General features: G+C 32.9%; 1 protein-coding gene across 2 annotated transcripts in view; it reads left to right on the top strand.

Moving 5' to 3' along the window:
• Window positions 1-2,008: 2,008 nt before the first annotated feature.
• LOC128168008 (rhodopsin-like) overlaps window positions 2,009-22,834 on the top strand; it is a 39,803-nt gene continuing 18,977 nt past the window's right edge. The window contains exon 1 of one of the 2 annotated variants that reach the window (XM_052834055.1): window positions 2,009-2,299. In XM_052834055.1, coding sequence (XP_052690015.1) covers window positions 2,094-2,299 — 206 coding nt within the window. In that variant the 5' untranslated portion in view covers window positions 2,009-2,093. Of the gene's footprint in view, window positions 2,300-21,844; window positions 22,117-22,834 lie in introns of those variants that run through there. The other variant, XM_052834058.1, reaches the window with a different exon arrangement.

Genomic DNA, 22,834 nt, shown 5'->3' with positions numbered 1-22,834 from the left:
TACAATGTACCCTCAAACATACCACAGAAGCGACACTTAAGGCTGTCTAGCGTCTAGTCAGTAATATGTGAAACAAAGCTTATAGGACAATAACACTGGTAATATGTGAATCAAAGCTATAGGACAATACATGTATATCAAAGTTTTAAAGTAACATGTTAACAAAAATTTAACATCGAGAGAATTATGTCATTTTACATGTCGAATATACCACTACATGTAAACAATAAATCAAATGTACTAGTATATAGAATTATCGATATAAATTTACTTACTATGATAGTATGAATTTATTAAAACTCAGAGATAGAAATGCTTAACAAAGTCAACAAAGTCTCTATTGGTACATATATGGGAATCACTGCATTTTTGTATTTTTGGTTAAAATAGGCAATGAACATTTGGCAGGTAAACTTCTCCCGATGGATCTTTGGAAAACTATTATTAGTATCCACAATTACAGGAACATAAATAATGATAACGATTAACCTGCTTTCACTCATAAAACTTTTAATTAATTTTTGTGTTGCGTAAAATGTGTCATTCTTTGATGGATTTTACGAAAACAATTCATATATCTGCATGTGTTTGCAGTTCCAATAATGTTGAATATAATGAATATTCGTAATCACTCTTGCGGACATTAGCTCTACTCGCATTTAAGAACCATACCCTATTTGATTTATTCGATGAGATAATGCAAGTAGTCGAAACCGATCTTTGGTGAAAAAAACCAAGTTAAGTGGTTATAATTAATCTAGGACTTGCTGGGTGATTCTAGAGACTTCGTTTTCATCATACACAGTGCACCTGGGAATTCGAAACGCCATTACATAAGAGATAGAAACCTAAACCACTCTAAATATTATTGTGATGCTTGACGCTTAATCTACAAGAATGGTGGTGCTCAGAAATCTCATTTCGGAACCGAATCAGTGTTGTATTGTATTAAACATTCATCATACACATACATGTGATATATATATATATATATATATATATATATATATATATATATATATATATATATATATATATAAAAAAAATTTAATTTTGATCTACAAAAATCATGCAGAGGAGATCTCGTGCACCAATATACCAGCCACTTAAAATTAAAACTACATCGAATTCATCATGCCTTGAGCAGACTGTATCGTACTGCCCAAACACTCTGAAAAAATAAAACTACTGTTTCCATTTGTAGCTCAAATTCTTAATCTTTTGAGAAAAAAAACCTTAATATCATATTTTACGATTTTTATTTGCTTTTTAAATAGTAATAGGTCAAGAAAATATTTTTTGATGTGACCGAGTGGTAAAGTCTAGTATTCGTTGACATCCTTAAATTTTAGAGATGGTCGTGAATACTTGAAGAATGAAAGATCACTTATTGCTAAGTAATATTATGTATTATTGTCTTCGAAGAACATTTATTGCTACCGAATACGTTCCAGAGCTTGGCTGACAGATCTTTAATGAGCCAACTCCTATTGATATTTACATCATAACGACTAGTTTTCTTTTTATAAGAATACATAAAATTGTTAGCAGAGTGTATTAAATGTAATGGTTTGAATTTTGTAATTCTTATTTCTTTCGTGGGAATTCTCTTCCGGTTTTATCAGATTTTTTTTAAAATAATAGATGAGAAATAGAAGCAGGTAAAATGTTTATGACGTTGGTAACAATTATTTATTTTTGAAAAACTCTAGAAAAAACATGCATATGCTAGACATTTCTTTCAGCATGATCTTACTGGTAATAATTACACCTTATATAACCCTGAAGGGAAATCTTCCACAGCATGTTTCATTGTTAGATAATGCATATGACATTGAACTGTGCATACTGATGATTTGATAATAACTAATATTCGCACTGGTCTATATCATACTGCAAAAAGTTGTTATCTCAAGTTTATCCACACATGACACAAAAAATCAATGAAATTGGTGGTCTTACAGAGAAGTGTTTATATCATTTAGTCCCTTCATTGGAAGGAGGAGCCTCGCCAACGAAGGTTGATGAAGTTCCAAGAAACAGAAATATAATACAGAAATTGGTCAGACCGATAGAACATCACACAGAAAGAAATGGCCAGTAACATTTCGGAACTAAATACGGCCAACTTGTCGACTACAGTGCTCCTGCAGGGTTTAATGAGTGTCATCGTTCATCCTCACTGGCGGAACTACACCCCCCTTCCCCACTCCGCGCACCTGTTAATGGGATCTATGGTATCACTGATAGTTTTGTTCGCAGGCATGGCCAATATTTGGGTTATAGGATGTTTCATTAGGTGAGTACCTTATTTTTAATTTCACTTGAAAAAACGACAATTTTAAAAGTGCACGTATTTTGTCAAACCGAAATGACACCTAAACAATGACCTCTCCCATAAACATTGGACTTGTATATTTAAAGATATTATTTACAGACAATCTAAATTGAATGGGGGGGGGGTAAAAGTTTTTTAATTATATGTAAATGAGAAAATCATTAGTGTCGTCAGTAAAATTTAATTTATCACTTTAGTTTTTACATTGAGGCAATAAAAGCTTGCATCAATTTATACGTGTTCATGTATTACACGAAAGGTTTTTGCAAACAGTAACAAAATGTTTTCAAAAGATCTGATAAATACACCGTCCGTTTATCTAGCCAAATCAGCGTCTTCTTACGAGGCGGTTAATCTAGCTAAGATTGAATGTATGAACCTTTTACTTCGAACATAAAATAAACACAGATGCAAAAAACGTTAAGGCATGGTTGTTCACCCGTTGCCCCCGAAGGCATAGTGAATTAAATAAGCTCAAAACGTATCTTCCTGCTAACTTGATGCTATGTCTGAAACAACATAACCTTCACTGAAAAATTTGATATTGATCTAAACCACGTTATTTTCCAGATAAAAATAAAGAAAAATAATAATCCGGATAATGTGTTACATCAAAAGTTTAAAATGTATCAATTTAAACTAAATTATTATAGTTAAGTTTAATTGATACATTTTAAACATCAATGGAATGTTTAATAAAATTATAGCGTTTCATTTAAAAAAAAAGAGAAAGAAAAGAAAACACCTTAAGAAAAAACCAAATGACTGTCCACAATTTTATGTTCATTGTTAATAACAATAAATCTTCATTTTTAAATGAAGTGATGACAATTTTGCAACTATGTACCCCCTAATTAGTAAAATGTATTTAATTAATTTTAACACTGCACATCAAAAGGTAGGAATGTTTTCTCTAATATAAGATAAAATAAAATAAAAAATAAAATGTAAGTAAGCAAAAGACAATAGGAGTTGGACAAAACTGGTACAATTCTATATAAAAAAAAAAACCCCATCCTAATTGTAAATACAAGTAAATCCTACTGGTTTAAGCAAAATGTTAATGCTGCCCTCTTGTGAAATATGCACTTATCACGTTGTCAGAGACAAATTATTGGTTTGGACCAACTAATTGGCCAAGAACTATATGCTAATTGCTCGTTAACAAAAAGTACCCAAAGTTCACAGTCTTGTCCGAATAGTTCTAATTTTGTCTACGAATCAAACTACATATCGGACAATGGTGTTATACCTGTTGCAACATCTCCCGGTGTCAATACCGTGTAACCACACAATTCCATAACCCCAGTTGCACCCATTTACAGTTAAAATTAAACAAAAAAAAAACGAAAAAAAAAACCCAAATGCAAACACAAGTCAAAAATATCACTTCGTTTTGATCATGTCATAACAAACAGCAATAGCTCTATCACTATGAACTCATGCACATCGTAGAATATGCCAGAGGATACGAAGTCCTGTACATAGAACGCCCTGATCATTGTTTTTTGTTATTAATTATGTACATTATCAGATCTTTTAAAGCCATAGAAGAGTGCATGAATGCAATAATCGGGAAAAAAATAATTTTTAAAGATTCTAACTTTAATAGCAGCATTTGCAATATATCAACTTGCAACTCTTGCTGTCGTACTTTGCTGCTGAGAACTGACATAATCACATCATTGGATTACGTGAGAGAGGAATTGACCAATCAGCCCTATTCTTGTCTTCCAGTCGTTAATTGGGAGGACTGTGTTGATTACGTCAACTTTTGCATCATTTTAGCGCCTTATTACTTCTAATACTGAGCGATATTTTGGTCATATTTCTAGCAAAATAAACACTTCCGGTTAACTTTGGCAATGACCGTTCGCAAACACTTTTTAGATAAAAATTTCTTAAAAACATCCATTGTTTATAGAACAACTAAAAACAAAAGAAAAATGATAAAAGAAAACAAATATACTCAATCTTATATCGATGATTTGGTTGTTTGAACCGGTGTATATAATTAATAGCATGCCAAAAATGTGTATATCTCATGAATTTTGGGTGTTAGAACTGGTGTATTTAATCATTAACATGCCTATAATAAGCATAATGATTGATATCTCATGAATTCATTACTAATGAATTGACTTATCGGTCATCAAACTATTTAAGGTACACTGTCATTATTACATGTACTAGTTTACAATCTTTTGAATGTTAAAACTAGCAGTGATGATGCTATTCAATGCTATTATATTGAAAACATAATGTATGCCATTGAAATTATGTTGGACATTAATTGTGATGTATGGGAGTTTTATATAACAAACGGTATCAACCTGATCCTAATCTTGAACATTACACTGAGCACAGCTGTTGCATTGTGGGTTCTATTTTCGTATTCAAATGTCATCAAGTAAGTGACAACGAAGATATGATTCAAATATCAAAAGCTGATAGCTATCTAGCTAAAAAGCTTATGTGACTATTCAAATAAGAATATAAAATTCGAGTCCGCAACACAAAATGCCCTCAGATCATCTGCAAGTTAAGAAATTGATGTTTGGCAAAATGAGTGGTTTTTCACTTCACTCATGCTGTGTCTGTAGTAATCAGACCCCTAAGACGAAAGCTCAAATCATCCACATCTATATCTGTCCAATTAAATTCTCGTTGAATGAAGTTACCTTTGTTTTCCAGCTCTCCGTCGTTTATGTAGGAGTGCCACATCGTTAAAATCTTCACCTGAAGGATAATACCACTTTTTCTTAAAGATTTTCTATTCTGAGCCGATGTTTCAGACCTTTTAACTATTTTGTCAGACGTAATATTTTGTACCATGCAATGTATATTTTGCAAATGTCTGAGTGTTCTTTCCTGCTTTGGTCGGCCTTTTTAAAAACACATTTTGCTGTGTAATTCTTAAAAGTTCATAAAAACAGGTCAAATGTTTTATTTCTAACATTTGTATCCGAGAGTTTCATTGGTTGTATTCCATAATATATAGTACATTGCTGGAAATATAGAAATGTAAAGTCTAGCTATCAAATGATAAGACAACGTCTTGTTTTAGCAAGAGCAATGTATATGGGGTTTTCACTGAGCTGAAAATGAATTCACTTAGTGTCTGCGCACTCGCTTCTAATGGTGATATACTGCGGCGAAAGTGTCTTTGGGGATTAACATGTAGACTTTGTTGTAGAATCGATCTACCTACGACATGAGTTTGACCAAATACTTAATAAATTAGAAAATGATATAAATAAACAATCGGTATGAGCAAAGCGTTGTATCTGCACCTTATGGAATACTCCACACCCGTCGAAACATTTTATTTGCTTTTATTCTTCTGTTCCATGAACTGTATTTCGATATCCAAACTGCAGACAGTTAGATTTCATATACAACGTACACGCAAACATTAATTGTATGTTACATCATAATTCTTGCAGAGTAATTTTCTTGTCTGACAGAGCAGATATGTTTTCTCATTATTAGAATAGAGCTCAAGGAACAGACAGTAGGATCAAAATAGTAAAATTTTAAGTTGATTTATGTAAGATTGTACATCAGACGTGCATACTGTTTTTGTGCAAGGATTCCAATGTTCGCTGATTCCGTAAAAATTAACTATAATACTGTGAATGTATGATGTTAAGATAATAATATATCATGGCTAGGAATAAAACTTATACCTGATTCATCGTTCATTGATATTGATTGAACGTCACTGCGCATCGGCTAATTACCATCGTCATGGAACTATTTTACTATACGGATTGTCCCATTAATTACAATTAAGTGGAGAAGTTAATTCCGGTTTGAGGGAGTGGGTGCGTAGGGAAGATGACAAGAAAATCGGCTTCCTTAACAATATTTTTCATAATATCTGCATTAATATACTTAATAACAATATTTAAAAGGCATTTATTTTTTAACATAGACCATTCTGTAACGGATTTTGTCTAATGTGTTTATCATTGTCTATAGTGAGTTGGCTTCATCCTAGATTTCTGAAGCTTCTAGCGGGGTGAGGCTAAATTAGAATTTGCTGGACTCCAAACCATATCAATAGTTTACGTACATGTAACATGTAAAATATATATATATATATATATATATATATATATATATATATATATATATATATATATATATATATATATATATATATATTCCGAGTCGTTCTGTATTGTTCAGTAAAAATGTGCTATGTAATATTTTGACATCATGGTTTATGAGGCAAAATTAAAGAAAACTCTTACCTTTTAGCGATTTTTTTATCTGCAGGTTTGATGTTGTTCGAGGACATTTTGTCCTAAAATGTTTTTCGGTATCAATCGTAGCCTAGTTACCTTTTGTAAGGACGACCTCTGATGTGTGTAATGCCATGGTCATAGCAAAAACATTAGTAGTGTGCATGAGCTCTGAGGACGCGGCATGACATTGCGGAATCTGTACTTAACAGAACATAATGTGTTTATACTATTCTTCAAAAAAGGACAACTGTCTCTTTCGTAAGTGAGGATTACTATTCATGAGCGTGTAAAGCATACCCTTTAGGTATCACAATGCCCTTACAAAACTGAAACATTAGGCGGAGGTTTACATTAACGTGTAAAGCATACACTTCAATTATGATGTTGCTCTCACAGATCTGAGACTTAAATCTAAACTGCACACGAACGTGGGAGGGCGTGCACTTTTGGTATGACTTTGCACATATATACACACACACACACACACACACACACACACACACACACACACACACACATATATATATATATATATATATATATTATTGTCCAGCTTTGATGTGGAGACATAGAGAGATACACTTCAATATTTATTGCTTTCTAAGAGACTGGTCCACTCTCAATCAAAGTCCCAGTGTCCCATCCTTTTCGTTATCAGGATAACTTTCACATCGTTTTATTGAATTCAATGTTTTGGCTCGAAGAGCATATAGATTGTGAGTCCGAGCAGAGTCGAGAAAAGCAAGCAAAAATCTCTTTGCATGGGAAATCTTATCATGCTGTGTGTTGATCCTAAGGACACTTCTGTCTACTTTAGCACACTTGAACACATGGCCTTATTTGCCTCTTTTGCAACCTTTGATTTTACAGTCCCGACGGCAACATTATCACCCGGACTTGGACAAAATAACTAAAGACCTGACACATATTGTCGGAATGTAATCAAGCTTTAATCGATTTCGTGAGTTACGACCAGAGACTTTCAATAAGTCTTCAATGATATCCGTAACTAGTGTTAATCCGGCTATCCGTGAAACAACTGCACTGAGGCTATAGGTTTACATTCATGAGCTACAGTAACTATCTTCCGCAGTCATTGGATTAATACGAGCCAGACTGAACACCCATAGGACTTCAGACTGAACGGAAAATGTTATTCATTATTAGCAGACGTCTTTCTAAACGGAATCCAAATAAAATTGTTCTTGCAATCTTTGACAATTCTACATTTTATTTTCTCAGATTGAGAGCTGACAATGAACGTAATTAGCTACCATAGCATTGATTAATGACAAGGCCGGAGAGCGATGTTTTCCTGTTAACCCATCGCCATGACAGGAAACTATAACCACTAGAGCTGTAAGGCGAAGCAACCAAGTGCAAGCTTATTATTTCGGTTGAATTTTAATTACCATAAAACGAAAAAAGAAAACCTTTGGCGTGCTTCAGTGGAATACAGATTTTCGGCTATTGTAAATACGTCATGATCAATGGCAGTTAAATGAAATGGCCAATAAAATTCCAATAGCCCTTAAAGGAATTACAACATTTTTTGAAAGAATTGAAAGACATCAAATTCCGAAAATTGCTGTAAGATTTTTTTTTGTACGTCAAGACAAAAAGGTCCATAGACGCACGTTGAAACAGTCCTGTTTCTAAATGTAATATTACACCTTGTATCTTATTGTCTCTCGTTCATCGTTGCGATTTTGACTGACGAGAGGCAACGTGTGAGAACACAGGAATGCAGTAGGATCAGGAACAGGCAGGAAATAAGGCTTGAAGGCGATACCTAAACCGTTGAGAGTGCATGGGACCCAGCGTGAAATATGATTGCAACAGGGGGAAATCGAGACACAATACAATTACCAAAGTAATGAATTTGTGCGACTTGATTGATACTGTTTATTAATCAATGGCTGTTCACTACCAATCTTACGAGGTAATCGGAAGATGAGCTACTAAATTCTGACACAGATAACGTATTTGAAGGTGTACATACTAGTATAAATGTAATGTATATGGAATAATATTTGTTATAAGTAGTTCAGTGTTATACATATCAAATTAAACTATTCACCATTTGCTATTCACTAATCCCATTGCTGTCATTGTATATAATACACTTATTTAGGACTGTGATCTATGAAACCCGAGACAGGAATTATTTCCCGAGGGTTTGCCCGAGGGAAATATATGTTTTTCTTTTCAGGGATTAGCTGTATGAGCTATCCCACTCGCATCCATCTGATATTACATGTTTTAATATACTGATGTATTTACAAAATTAAAAAAAATTTAACTGTCTTGCTATCAAATTTAGTAAAACTATTGCACTAGCATCTACCGAGAAACTGTGTTGTTACGGGCTATATATTCTGCTGTTTAAAATTTACAGGAGAAAAAATTCATATACATTTTAAACTAACAGCACATTAATTAATTGTGTAGGACTCGAACCGTCTGCTCTTATTCGCTTGTGTCAGCAGTTGTTGTGAAACTCTTTGGTTTGAGAAAAATCAACCAACTGAATTACGCGTGAAACCGAAAATTGATCGGCGTCAAGATTTGAGCGATATCTAGTATATAGCAAGTAAAGTATTGCGATACGTTAACGCTTTAACAAACAGAGAAGATTTTAAAAAACGTTGTATTTATGAAGTTGTTTTGAACGATACCTGCTATTTTCAACACGACTGTTCATGTGCGCAGGAATGAACAGCTAATATACGTTTTAAGAATTGGTATTTGTAACGTATTTATTTTTGTTTCATTTGTTTTTAAATTATCGAATCTAATTTTGATTTACTTGCTTTTAGAATATTGAATATAAAATCTTTGCAAGTCGTAAATGAAGCCATGTAAACTACTATCTAATTATGTCGTTATGTCGTTATGTTCTGTAACAATTAAAGAACTGCATTGTAATTTAAGGACAATTTAAGTTCAGATGATCTTTTAAAGGACATGTGACATAAAACCATTTTATTCTAATAACACTGAAGTCCTACTCTGATCATTCACATCTTTGTATAATTCTGTGCTTATAAAACATCATACACGGAACTTTCTCGTCTTTAGTCTGGGGTTATTTAGAGTTCAACTTGACATCGTCAGGAAAGTGTTTATGGATGGATATGCCCAAGTAGTCCAACCAATTTGCACAACATCTTGTAGTGTCTTGCAGAGAAAACTAATAGCCAATTTTATTAGAGGAAACATTGATCGAATGTTAGCTGCCTCAGAGTGACCCCTTGTCTAGCTAGACTAGGATTTCCCCATAAATATTGTGTAAATGGGATATGCCCTCAAAGATGAACAATTCTATGTATCTTTTTACATTTTGAAGCACGGGTTCGATAGATTTAACACCTTGCCCTCATTGTAGATGATTATTGACATTATTTTGTTTCTCTGGTGTATTCTTGCTTCGTATTTTTCTTTTCTTCTGTCGTCATTCGTAAGTTGAAATACGTTTTCTCTGTCAAATAAGACCTAAATTAACCGAACCAAGCGTACTGTCTTTGGAGACTGGGAAAACAATGATTTTATGATCCTTTATATGTTTGAGTCTTCGACTTTTACTAAAACTTTATAGTTTCAACATATTACAATAGGGATGAAAATCGATTGAAGAATTGCTAATCGTTCCGACCGATTAACCGTATACTTGTATCAAAATACCAAGATTTTTTGACATATTATTTTTATTGTTATAAAAAACACAGAAATCACGATAGGAATGTTCTGTTTTTTGTGTAAATCAAAATGCAATATAATTTTTTTTAACTCATTATAATTACTCAAAAAGAAATCTGAAACAACGACCGCGAGCAATCAGTCATGAAATAGTTTCACTGCCAACATGTCGCAATCTTGCGGTACAATCATAACCAATGACTAGTTATACGTGTGCCCCCATAAAACAAAAGCATTATTTATGTAACTAATTGATACTAACCGATTACTGATTTTGTAACCAGTTATCATCATACTGACAGAGTAATAGGTTAACCGGTTAAATATTGCCATCCCCTTATTGTATATTTTTTTTTACGTACAACCTATTTATTCCAACGTGTTTGAACAACTCCAACCAACAAAACTAAAACCCAAGACTGCAGCACTATTATAAGTTGACACTCAGATTTTACAATTTCATGCATATCAACAAAGTTATGTCCGCATGAATAGCCCAAGTGGCGGATCTAAGTGGTGATTTCAACGGTAAATTATGAAGAACACCCGAACATGGGTTCAAAGATTAACATACATGTACATGTATAAGAAACCATTCACAGGGTCCACGTATGAACAAATGTAACAATTCAATCACCTTTTAGTAATTTGGGTTTTTACCCTGCAAAATCTTCAGAATCTAGGGGCTTTCGAGGGCTTCGCCCTCTGGGCTTCAAGTAGGGTTTTGCCGTGGATACACTTGGTTATACTATATAGCTAATCTTCCTAGTGTATTATAACTGATACTGCTGGCTTGTTTGTTTTTTAAACATAGTAACATCGAACTCTATTTTTTCTAATTGATCAATTTAAAGCCATCCCTCAAAGGTGAAAGAATCTCTGCAAGGAAGAAGTTTTAGGTGGTTTCCTGCGCGTTTTAACGTTTTAAATTTATAAACCTTTGAAAATTTGTAATTTTATCATTTCTTAATCATAATCCCCAGTAAAAATATCACAAGAGTTTGACTTTGAAGACTATATCTAAAATATCATAAAATTCAGGAGCTTCCGGGGACTTTGCCCCGACCATGGCGTTGCTTCGAACCCACGGGGAGCCTCCTGCCTACAACCCACGCCCCCTCTAACTCCAAATCCTTGATCTGCCCCTGACCCCCACTTCTAACCCCAGGTCATAAGGATCATGCAGATTTATTCTAAAACTAGTGTCCGCGTCATATACTGTCAATTCCTTATATTACGCGAGTACTTAATTCCGCGATTCCGCTGTTTTGAATCAAATCGCGAGAATATAAAATCGCGAACGCGGAACATTTATCCATATTTCTTATAGTTATTAACTCTCAGAAAATAATTACGAGGTTTTAAAATCCGCGAGGGATGCTTCTCGCGATTTTAAATATAAATATATATATAAATTCCTCGCGTTTAATTAGTAGTAGGTTTAAGTGAGACATGTGAAAGACAGAGGTCAACATACCTTTTAAGCCTAGGTTTTAGGGTAGTTGGGTCAAACGGCAATGTGACGCAGGTCTGTCATTTTCATTATCGATCACTCACTTCATTGACATCAACAAAATTACTCTGACTGACGCTAGTGGTGTGTCCACATCATCAGAGCTTATTTCGCAAGAGAAGAGTGACATTTTCGATTGTTTTAGTGCATGAAGTTGATAGTTACAGTATACCATAAGTCAAAGGTTTTCTTAAAGCGGCCCAAACTATGAAATAAATTTTCAATCTAAAAATTCTGCCACTAACCTCTAATATATATGCATACTGAATTTAATCCTGTTATAAATCAAACCAAATTATTTCTATAGTATACTTTAGTAAAACCAAACAATATGATTGAAGAAGTTTGAGTAAGCCACTGATTTATTTCATATACGTGAGTGATAAATATAAAATAATTATGGTACTTTAGGGAATAGAGTGATTATTGAGAGGATATTACAGGACCAAAAAAACAAAAATCGAACTTATTTTACGCTATATTTTGCTGTGATTATTTATCAAAATCAGTATTTTTAGACCGGATATAAACATAAGATATTAAATAGATTCATTTCAGTTCATAATCATTTCATAATTAATCTTTTCGATGGAATTGTGTGTAGTTTAATTAAAATATCTATAGAAATTCAATCTAGTTTCAAAGATCGCATTTACATCTGTTGAATAGACACAACACCTGGAGATAGATTTCAAATCGTCGAAAAAATGAATGTGATTTAGTTGATTGATCATGATTATCGAGTGAATTCGACACTCGTCGATCGACTGTATAAGTGCATTGAATATAAGTTTTATAGTGCATCTATATGTATGTTGCAGCCTCAAGATTCCATTGTCTGCATTTAAGGAATTAGGAACCATTCTTCGTGTATTATGAGGTGGTAATTTTGGTCGGGGCGTGGTCAAATCTAATAAAGCCCGAAGGGTTCTATGATAGATTTTACCACGCTTCGACCGAAATTATTACTCATAATATCCAAAGAATGATTCTTTATTACTTATATCTATCTAAAATATTTTTGTTACGTATTCCTTTGTTCTTTTTGGCTTTTATACAAGATAAAACAATCCAATAAGCTACCTGTGTCTATTCTAAAAATAATGGATAGAAAACAATATTGGACAAAGAAAGGTAAAACTGTTAACTTATTAGCGACTACAGGTAAACTGGAAACAAGAATAAAGGCATCACATTTGCAAGTAAAGAAACAGACTTAATGTTTAATACCTGGAGAATGAGACAGAGCGAAGAAACACTATGTATAAAGACCAGAAAATATTCTCCAATACGATATATATCTACTTCACTTTTCAGAATCACGAATTCAATTTAATTCACTTTATCATAATAATTATTTGTAACCACAATCACAGCAGATAAAACCCGAACGTAGACTGAAACAAATTTCACTGCACTATATTATGAAAATCATGTTCGTCACATATCTAAAATTAATTCTCGATCATCTGGACTTCATTCTCTCTGGTAAAGTTCATAAAACTAAACCTTGACGGTCAACCTCATCCACACACTGGAAAAATATCTGCATCTGAGACGGTCAATGCATTTTTTTGTTTTGGTTGGTAAAATCATTTAATTTCATCTAGCGATTTTGCAAGTCAAAATTACCACCCTTGTTGTTATATTGTTATTGAAGTTCTCCTAAAGAGAGAGTGAGATGTTGTTGTTTGGTAGAAGAGTGAATGAATTTGAATTTTTCACAACACATACCTGAAACTGTTCCTTCTAAAAAAAAACAAAGAAGTCAATGAATGAAGTTGTATATTAGCCTGAAACTGCCCATTCTGTGAGAGAAAGAACTAATCTTGGCCATAGGCGCATTACGGGCCACGATCAGTTCTTTCTTTCACTGAACGGACAATTAGAATATTAACATATTTATGTGATTTTTATTCCTGTTAATTATGTAAACCCCGCTTGCGCCCCAACAATACGTCAATTGAATTTATTGGACTGTAAATACAAATTGTTTCATGGTGTTATTACAGACAAAGACACTGAAAATTTAAATATGAAATGATATTTTTAATTTTATGGCTTAACTGTATGATGATATAAAAGAAATAATATTCAAATGTCATTTGTAGAAAATACATGTCGTTGTAAGAGTCGTTTTAGCCAGAAGAGTTCAGATGTTGGAAAGTTGCAAACTGGCTGTACAAAACAATGTTTATTTTTTCGGAAAATAAACAAGTATACGAAATATTAACACACATGTACATGATTCATTAATCTGTTCAGTACACCCGAACCAATACTAGGTGCCGTAAAAAAAACTAAACGTTTAATCCCCATTGATGACAACGTTAGCCCGAGTAGTGAATCCCTGTATTAGTACCACGATTGACCGGGCATAAAACTCTCTCCATTTACTGCAGTTCAGTTAATTAGTCTGAAATAACTTGACATGCAACTGTCCACGATAAATCGTTTGTCTACCGCCTCCTTCACGCAATTACGTTTATGTACGATATCAACATGGGCAAAGAGGAACTTTGGAGGAAGGCATATTGCCACCCCCGAAGACCTTTTTTTTTTTTTTTTTAAATTATACACCCAAAAGAAAAATCAATTCTCAAAGGAAGGAAAACATATTTTAAAAACATTTAAATTTTTTTTCTGAAAGAACTACATGTATTTGAATAATGCACCAACCAGATATAAATCGTACAAAAGTATGGGTTTTAATTAACCCCCCCCCCCCCAAAAAAAAAAATAAAACAAATAAAATAAATAAAAATCCTGTCAATAATCAACCAATTTGCCCGTGAAATAATGAGTTGTTGAAACTCTTATTTGAAATGCATTATATGATACTCACTAGATCGTGTTTTATCACAACACCACGAGGCGGTTTTACGTTTCCGTACATAGAAAAGCGACGTTTCTGTAGCTTATTATGTCATTATTCTTTCACGACATAAAAACTTTCCCCGGATTTTAATTCAAACCGACTTTTCCTATCGATTAAAATTAAACAATACGGTTTATAGACTGTTTTTAAATTCGGTCAAATATGAATTGGAATTCTATTGCCAGTGAAACAAATGGACAATACAATTAAGTAGGTTGATAACAACAGTCATTTTGGCGAGTATGTAAACAAGATACCGATAAAAAAATCTAAAATTATCAGGGGCGCCTCAATGAACGCCATAATTATGAGGGAAAGAGCATTAATCAAGGTCAGACTGCGGCATCTGAATAGACTCAAGCAAGCATCTAGTAGTTATCAACAAGATTTTCCAATCGGCGGAACGAACTCTGTAAGAGATTATCCTATATAAAAACAAGAAAGTTCAACAAATTCTTGATTAACAACAATAATCTTCAACGCTTCTACCTTTTCCTTCCACCGAAAAAAGGTTAAAAAAAAATCCAAAGAAAACCTAAAAATAAAAATTCAGAAAAGCCAAAGAAAATACAAACGAGCACATAAAACTCAGAAAACATTCATCATCTTTTTTTTTATGAATTATACTTCAAATAAGATATTCAAGGCCAACATTCGAAGGCCAACTTGATTAGATTAACATCCGACGAGGCTAATTTAACTACACAAACACAAGAAAGTGCCCTTAATTCTCAAATCGTTCAGCTCACCTGTTTATCGTTTTCGAAAAAGGCTGGGAGATTTTTTGACTTTGAGAAAACATCTTTAGAAGTAAATTTTTGAAGGTTTTGTTTTTTTAATTTTACACAAAACACAGTTTGAAACTTTCGAAGATCACACCTCAAAAATTTACTCTCATATACATGTAAGTTACATATATCACGGGTTTGCTAAAATTAATTGCAATATTGAGGTTATATTGTTATTTACTTACAATTTAACATTATGATATAGATAATGTATGGTAAAAAAGCAAACTCAAATATTTTGTGAGATGAGACACTTAAGCCGTTGCAGTATTTTGCAATCATTTTTCCCATTTCAGCGGTTTTTTTTACTTCTCAGAGTCAATGAAAGTTTTATGTAAACGTCTTCCAAAGAAGTGTGATTTGAGAAGAACTCATGTTTTTTCTCGACAAATTCTCTTTGGTTTTATTGTTACTTTGCACCACGTGAATAGAATAAAGAGCCAAGGAATGCATTTTTTTTATCATTGTTCATTGCACATTCATCTCTAAAATATAAACAAAGTTCATTTGAGAAATAAACAGCAAGTTAAAAAGTTCACTGGGATATGAACTTGGTTGGTCATGTGATCAAATCTGTGAGACCGGATGCGCTTTTCAGGAGATTTGATATCGTAACCACCAAATTCATATCCAGGTGAACTTTTTAACATTGTTGTTTATTACTTGTACATGTATTTACATTTGAAAAAGGCAAATTGTTCAGAATTGCTAAAATTACAATTTTATGTTTACAATAATCCAAGCGACAAGCGATAACCGTGTGCCTTGATCATTGAGACGTCATGAAAAGGTACAGAATTGAACGTTTTCACTATTCTATAGGTTCATAAAAGGAAACATATTTGCAAATGTAAATATTCTAAAATAATAAATGTATGATAACAGAATTCTACCTGCAATTTGAATAAACAATTTAGAATGTGAAACTATGTCTGTAATGTAATGTTGTTAGTTTCGACCATAAATATATAAATACAAGAGAAAAGTACAACTGTAATCATTTTCTGTCGTTAAGACATCCCTTGGACGATTAGTATTTACTGTTTAATGCACCCAGTCACGCGCTGAACCTTTTAAAAAACTTGTTAGACTGGGATCAAGTGACGAAGTATGATATTACTTTACATCCCTCGGCTCCCGAAACCTAGTTGTTGTTCATTTAAATTGAGTCAGGAAACTTGTTCATCAAATGCCTCGCTTTTATCATAACTGACAAATGGCAAAACTGCGTACTTATATACAATGAATCCAATTCTTTGACGTTTTTGGTATCTTGTGAAAACAAGTAAGAACTTCATTAACGCCATCAGGAATTCATTAACGCCATCTACCATACATGTCAGGATGATTTAAACAACTCATTTTTTGTTACTTTTGAAAAAGTACTCACCAAGGATCTAAAACTTAAATCTATTAACCGTCAATAACGAATGGGAAAATGAAATTAAAAAAAAAATATATATAATTTTATTTGGATTGTAATATATACAATCTAAAAATCATACTTAACATTTGTTAAAATCATATAATTTTAACAAATGTTAAGTACATTTTTTTTTAGATTTTACATTTAAATATAATTACAATTCAAATACAATTTTTTTTATTACTGACGGTCAATTGATGTGTATTTTAGATCCTTAGTAAGTACCTGATATAACTTAAATCTGAACCTTAAACTGAGTATTAAATCAAGATGCTAGCGCAGTCACCATTAAATAGCAGAAACGCAGGTTATCATAAATTTTTTCCATAATACCCCAGATTGGGTTTACAACATAAAATATAATTACAATGTACACCAGTATGAATTATTCAGTATGAAAAAATATGTGTGAATAGTCAGCCCTCGCGGGCTATTTAAGTTAGGATGAAACTTTAAATGCGCTTGCGTAAATTGGAATTCTGGGAAGGAGTTAGACAATCCGTGTTTGAGAAATTCGATTATGTTATGAAATTGATCAGTTCTAGGTCAAACTGCGCACTTCTGTGTTGGAATTATGGCCACGAATACCGTTTGCAACCACGGCCAGCGGACTACAATTTAACTATAAAACAGCATGCACAGTAGCTGTAGATTTTAACAAAAAGCTTCACCACCACACGCTTGTTTTAGATATACGAGAACGTTTGTTTTCTGAACATCAATATTTGTCACGTTTGTTGTTCCGTCCCTCCACGAAATTAAATGTTCATCGAAGTAATCTTGAGATACATGGCATAAAATGTAATTTATATAGTTAGTGTGCAAAAATCACCTATCCCGAGTCACTTTAACTATATTATTACCTAATCCAGGAAAACTGATGTCCACTAACATAAATAGAACCAAAATGTGTAAACAACAACACTATGCTGATTGAGAATTGAAATTATAGTTCATACTTCCCTTAAACTATTTTAAGCAAGTTGTACTTTATTTTTTAAAAAAATAAGAGTACACCCCCAACATTCTTTATAGGGTAAATCTTATATAATTCTAGCATTAAAAACCTTTATATTAACATGTAACATGCAAAGGCATGGGCATGTATCATCTAAAGGCACGAGCATAGAACATCTGAAGGGATGAGCAGGTAAGATCTAGAGGCAGTAGCAAGACTGTACCATCCAAAAGCATTAGCAACGAACAATTATTTGATAATGTAATGCTATTTTCTTCATTGAATCAAGATTCACATACTATTGTTCGTTCGTGACACACTGTTTTTATCGCAATACACTGTAAAGATGAGGTTTCATACCCAAATAGCCAACACTTTCAACTTAATGCCCAACTTTCATTACCTGACATAATATAAAAAAATTAAGAATTTACTCGATGGCACTATTTACGTGACAATACTGTAAACATGTATCACAATGATACCAATGGTTCAAGTGAACTGACGTAGCCATTGCAAGAGGGATGGAGAATCTCACTATTGGAATGAAATTACTTTGATACCGATCTCTTGAATTTCCGGCCTTGACTACTATAATTGAGCATTGATTCATGTAAATGTCTCGGTAAGAGATTTGACACTGGATACTAATTGATTCTTTCATATTTAGCTGGTTTCAATGACGATTTCCAACACAAAATCCACGTGTTTTGAATTTTCAATGTCAGGAACGTACAGGTCCTCAGTTTTCTTTCTATTCTTCATTTTCGACCAATTTATCATCTCCCTTTCTGGCTGTTACATTGCAGTTTAATCATTTGTAGCAAAACCCAGTGAAAGATTTTTTGTTTACAATTGTCCGAGTCTCTTTGACATACAGCTGATTTGACAAAAAGGCATTTCTCTTACAACTGATCACCATAAAATATTTATTTCATAATAAGAAATTCAATTTACAGCCAAGCAAAAACAGTCTAAATCAACAACATTCAATGCATGAATGCAATTTAATGACCCTTATCGTGCATACAAATACATCGCAAAGGAACTAAAATAAACTGAAGATATTTACGCTGGGCAAAAATCGGGCTAATAATTTTCTTTTGTCACCAACAGATGTCTTTTGACTCCTTTATCTCTTATATTATCGATGTGTCCTACAAAGATGTTTGATGAAGCTGCTTTCTACTCAATCAAGTCTTTATCTTAACCCAGTTTCACCACAAATAGATGATCTGCTGTTAAATCATGTCTCAAAGGTCAATAGCGGTGGGATTCATAGCATTTAGTTGACCTGGATATCATATTCACTGAAGACAAGAAATCCACACAACTTGAACCAGCATCTTTTCATACTTTTTGTGGTCATATACAAAAAAGAATGCATGTGCGAATGATGTATTTAAGAGACGTGAAAACACTTTATAGCAATTTTTTAATTGAACTCTTAATTCAGTTGGCAACTGTAATTAAATAATGAATTATGGTCGAAGCGAGAAATATTCGCTTAAAAAGTGCACTTCTTATTCCAATGATTTTGCAGAAAAGATGTACTTATGTTCAATAAAAAGGTAAAAAAAATACGACCATATTCATCCAGTTTACGTTAAATTGTGATAAGTTTATAAGCTTTCTCAAACTTAATTGACACTACTTACTTTGTACATTAAAGAACAGAAAAGTGATAACAATAACTTCTGAACTCAATTTAACTCAGTTGAAATAAATTACTTAGGGGTCGGATGGCTGTGGACATTTTTGGACGCTATTGATCTCCTTGAAAAGAAGAATGCTGTTTAGGTCTACATCAAAAATGTTCAAATTTTAAAGATGAGGTTTCGGGATGTATAAAACTTAACAAATTACATTATAGAAGTATATTACCTAAGTATATGACAAACGCCTACAGTGTAATTGTTTACCTTACAAAGGATTTCGCGTGTTGTATATCGCTTATTAGTCGACAGCTGGTGTTCAAACTGTAAAAACCAGTAGAGGTACGATGTTTACGATAATTAAACATGGAAAATTAAATCGGAAACTTTTAAGCGCAAGTACATGTAGAGACTTTATTCATCTAAAACGATATAGTTTCGACTATGAGATATTTGTCCATCAACTTGTGCTATGAAAACTCCGTGATGAATTTTTATCAAAAATCAATTGCAGTATTCAGATTGATCAAAGGTTTTCACAATCATCTACAAGTTCAAATAAACATAAATTTCCATGGACAAACTGCAAGTTACTGAAATACTTGCCTATAAAATGTAAGCAGAACACTGTAATACATGCAACATTAGGGAAGGGATTCTTTAATTTGAGTTCAACTTGTTTTGAAGTTAAAGAAAAAAAGACAGTACTTGTCAAATCCCTAGAGAAGATCTCATTTAATTGTTAATTGATTTGTTTACAACATTAAAAGCAACCTTCGCTGTAAGAATAGTCGTTGATAAAAGATATAATTTTTTAAAGTTTATAAATAGAGGTATGTGCTCATCTAAACAATGGAATAGGGAGATCTAGTGCTCATCTTTGTATCCTCTATTCCAGGCGGATTATGTCAAATTGATCCGTTCTGTTAAGAATCATGGAAAAGAACTACATGTAGTTAGTAAATGTTGTTTTGGTTTTTTTAATTTTGCCTTAAACAATTATAGCAAACGAACGATCAATCGTAAATTAACCTATTACACCAACAGCTTGTGCTACTGCAAATACAGTATAATGCATGATGGAACAACATACACAGTTCATGCTTTTTCGACGTCAACAACAAATAGGAAACCGAGGGATCATACGTTCTATAACCGTGCTACAATCTGTGAAATACTGAACTGAATCGAACTGCGAACTTATGTTTAATATCTTTCGAATGGCTCGAATGTTATTGCCAGGGATCGTTGATGTGTGTGGAAGTTGGAGTTTCCGGAGAAGAGCTGTTCAAGCTGGCGCCCACCATCCCGTTTTACTTACAACCACTGCAAAGTACTAGTAATGAACCCACACGTGTCGTCTTGAGATGCACGTGAGGTCATCGACTCCATTTTGTGATGAGTATTTCATCTTGTGCGAAGCCGAATAAGTTTAACTTTTTTTAGTTCAAGAATTAACAATATATACTATTTCAGCAGCCGTGGTTTTTTTTTGAAACATGATTGTTTTAATAGGTGGGAATGGAAACAAAGTGTAAGAACTCTACGCTTTACAATTAGAAAAAAACCCATCTTATATCTTAAACTTAAAAAAAGTACAAAAACAATCGAAAATTAGTTTGCAAGGTGTGAAGTTTATTCCATTACTATAATTGCATGTTTAACAAGCATATAAAAAATGACTATGAAATAGCGTTAAATTCATTTGACATGAGGTTAGATTCTAATTGATATGAATATTTTTTTTCTTTTTAAATGCTTTTTATAAATAAAAAGACAATTGTTGGTAATTACAAAACACCTGCAATTTTATTTTAATCATTTTAAGATTTACAAAGGTAAAATCACAGACTGTACAAGAAGCACAGTTGCTGTGATCACATGTAAATGTATATTAAAAATGAAAATCTACGATAAACATTTGTACATGTATATATTATATTTACTGATGAAGACCGGTAACACGGTCGAAATATTTTGAAACTTAAAGAGTTTTAAAGTTTTTTTATTATATTTATTGTATATATAGTATCAATATTCCTATTATATTGAACATGTAAAGTTCCGGAACAACTAAACGACGCTCAATTTACCTTTTAGGCTTTACGTCAGGTATACTTTACTCTATCTGGTAACGGAAGTTGCAATGTGTTCCTTTTCGAACATTGTTTACATGATTGATTATCAGCGGACTAGATTTAATTAGAAATTATTGGTCATGGTTTGCACCAAATAATCCATCGAGTTTGTAATGTACTTGACACTTGCTTGACCATTGCTATTTTGCGTATTGATTCCTTACCATTCAGTTTCGATTCTTAAGATTTTCTCTCAGTTCATTTCGGACGCCACTATCACAGCTCACTCGAAACCATGATATCTTGACAGGGGTGAGCATTTTATTTAGTGGGAAGTTGTAAATGATGGAAAACATCCCTCGTATAGGTGGGAATTTGACGTCTTACGAATTGCACAAACTAATATCTCACCACTGGATGAAGTACTCGGATCTGTCCCAAGCAATGCATTTGATTTTAGGAGTATTTGTTATTATAGTGGGACTTGTATCAGTAACAGCAAATGGATTCATTGTTTGGATGTTTTGCAGGTAAGCTTTCAGTCCAAAATTAACTTTTTTTTGCTGTAGAGAAAGCCTAGAAAATGGCTACACTGAGTATAAATGTTTAGATAAATCGTGCAAGGACTAAGTGTTTTCCCTTGTAAGCCCAAACAACTTTCAATTGCAGTCACTATGGTGAGACTTGATTGAACTGAAATATAAATGTTTGTAACTTATTCTAAATATCAGTTTAAACATTGTTAATGGCATTTCAACATATCAATAATGTGCTTTATATAATGTCTATTTGAAGAGCTCAAGATACCAAAAAAATACTTCCAGAACCTTTTTAAAAGTGTTCTTTGGTAGTACAGGTCATCGTTTGCCATTTTTTATGAATTATACTTTAAACCAAGTATACAAGACCAACTTTTTGAGGGCCAAATGAAGTTCCTTTCTTCTAAATTATTCAGATCGCCTGTTTATCTTTCATAAAAAATGAGGGGAGATTTGTTTTTAATTTGAGAAAACATCATAGGAAATAAGATTTTGAAACGGTTCTTAATTAGAAAAATAATTTTGAAACGGTTCTTAACTAGAAAAATAATTGCAAAGCGAAACTTTTGAAGGTTAAACAGAAGTCAAGTTACATAGTGACAACAGGCGTATATAAAACCATCAAGCTACATGTTACAGACTGTCTGCGATCTTTTCAGTTGTCAAAGAAAGGGATATTAAAAAGAAAAGTGATGAAAAGGGTGGATGC

This window comes from Crassostrea angulata, chromosome 10, assembly GCF_025612915.1.
Source record: "Crassostrea angulata isolate pt1a10 chromosome 10, ASM2561291v2, whole genome shotgun sequence".
Taxonomy (NCBI): domain Eukaryota; kingdom Metazoa; phylum Mollusca; class Bivalvia; order Ostreida; family Ostreidae; genus Magallana; species Magallana angulata.
The sequence above is the reverse complement of the archived record's forward strand: the minus strand, read 5'-3'. Positions and strand labels throughout refer to the sequence as shown.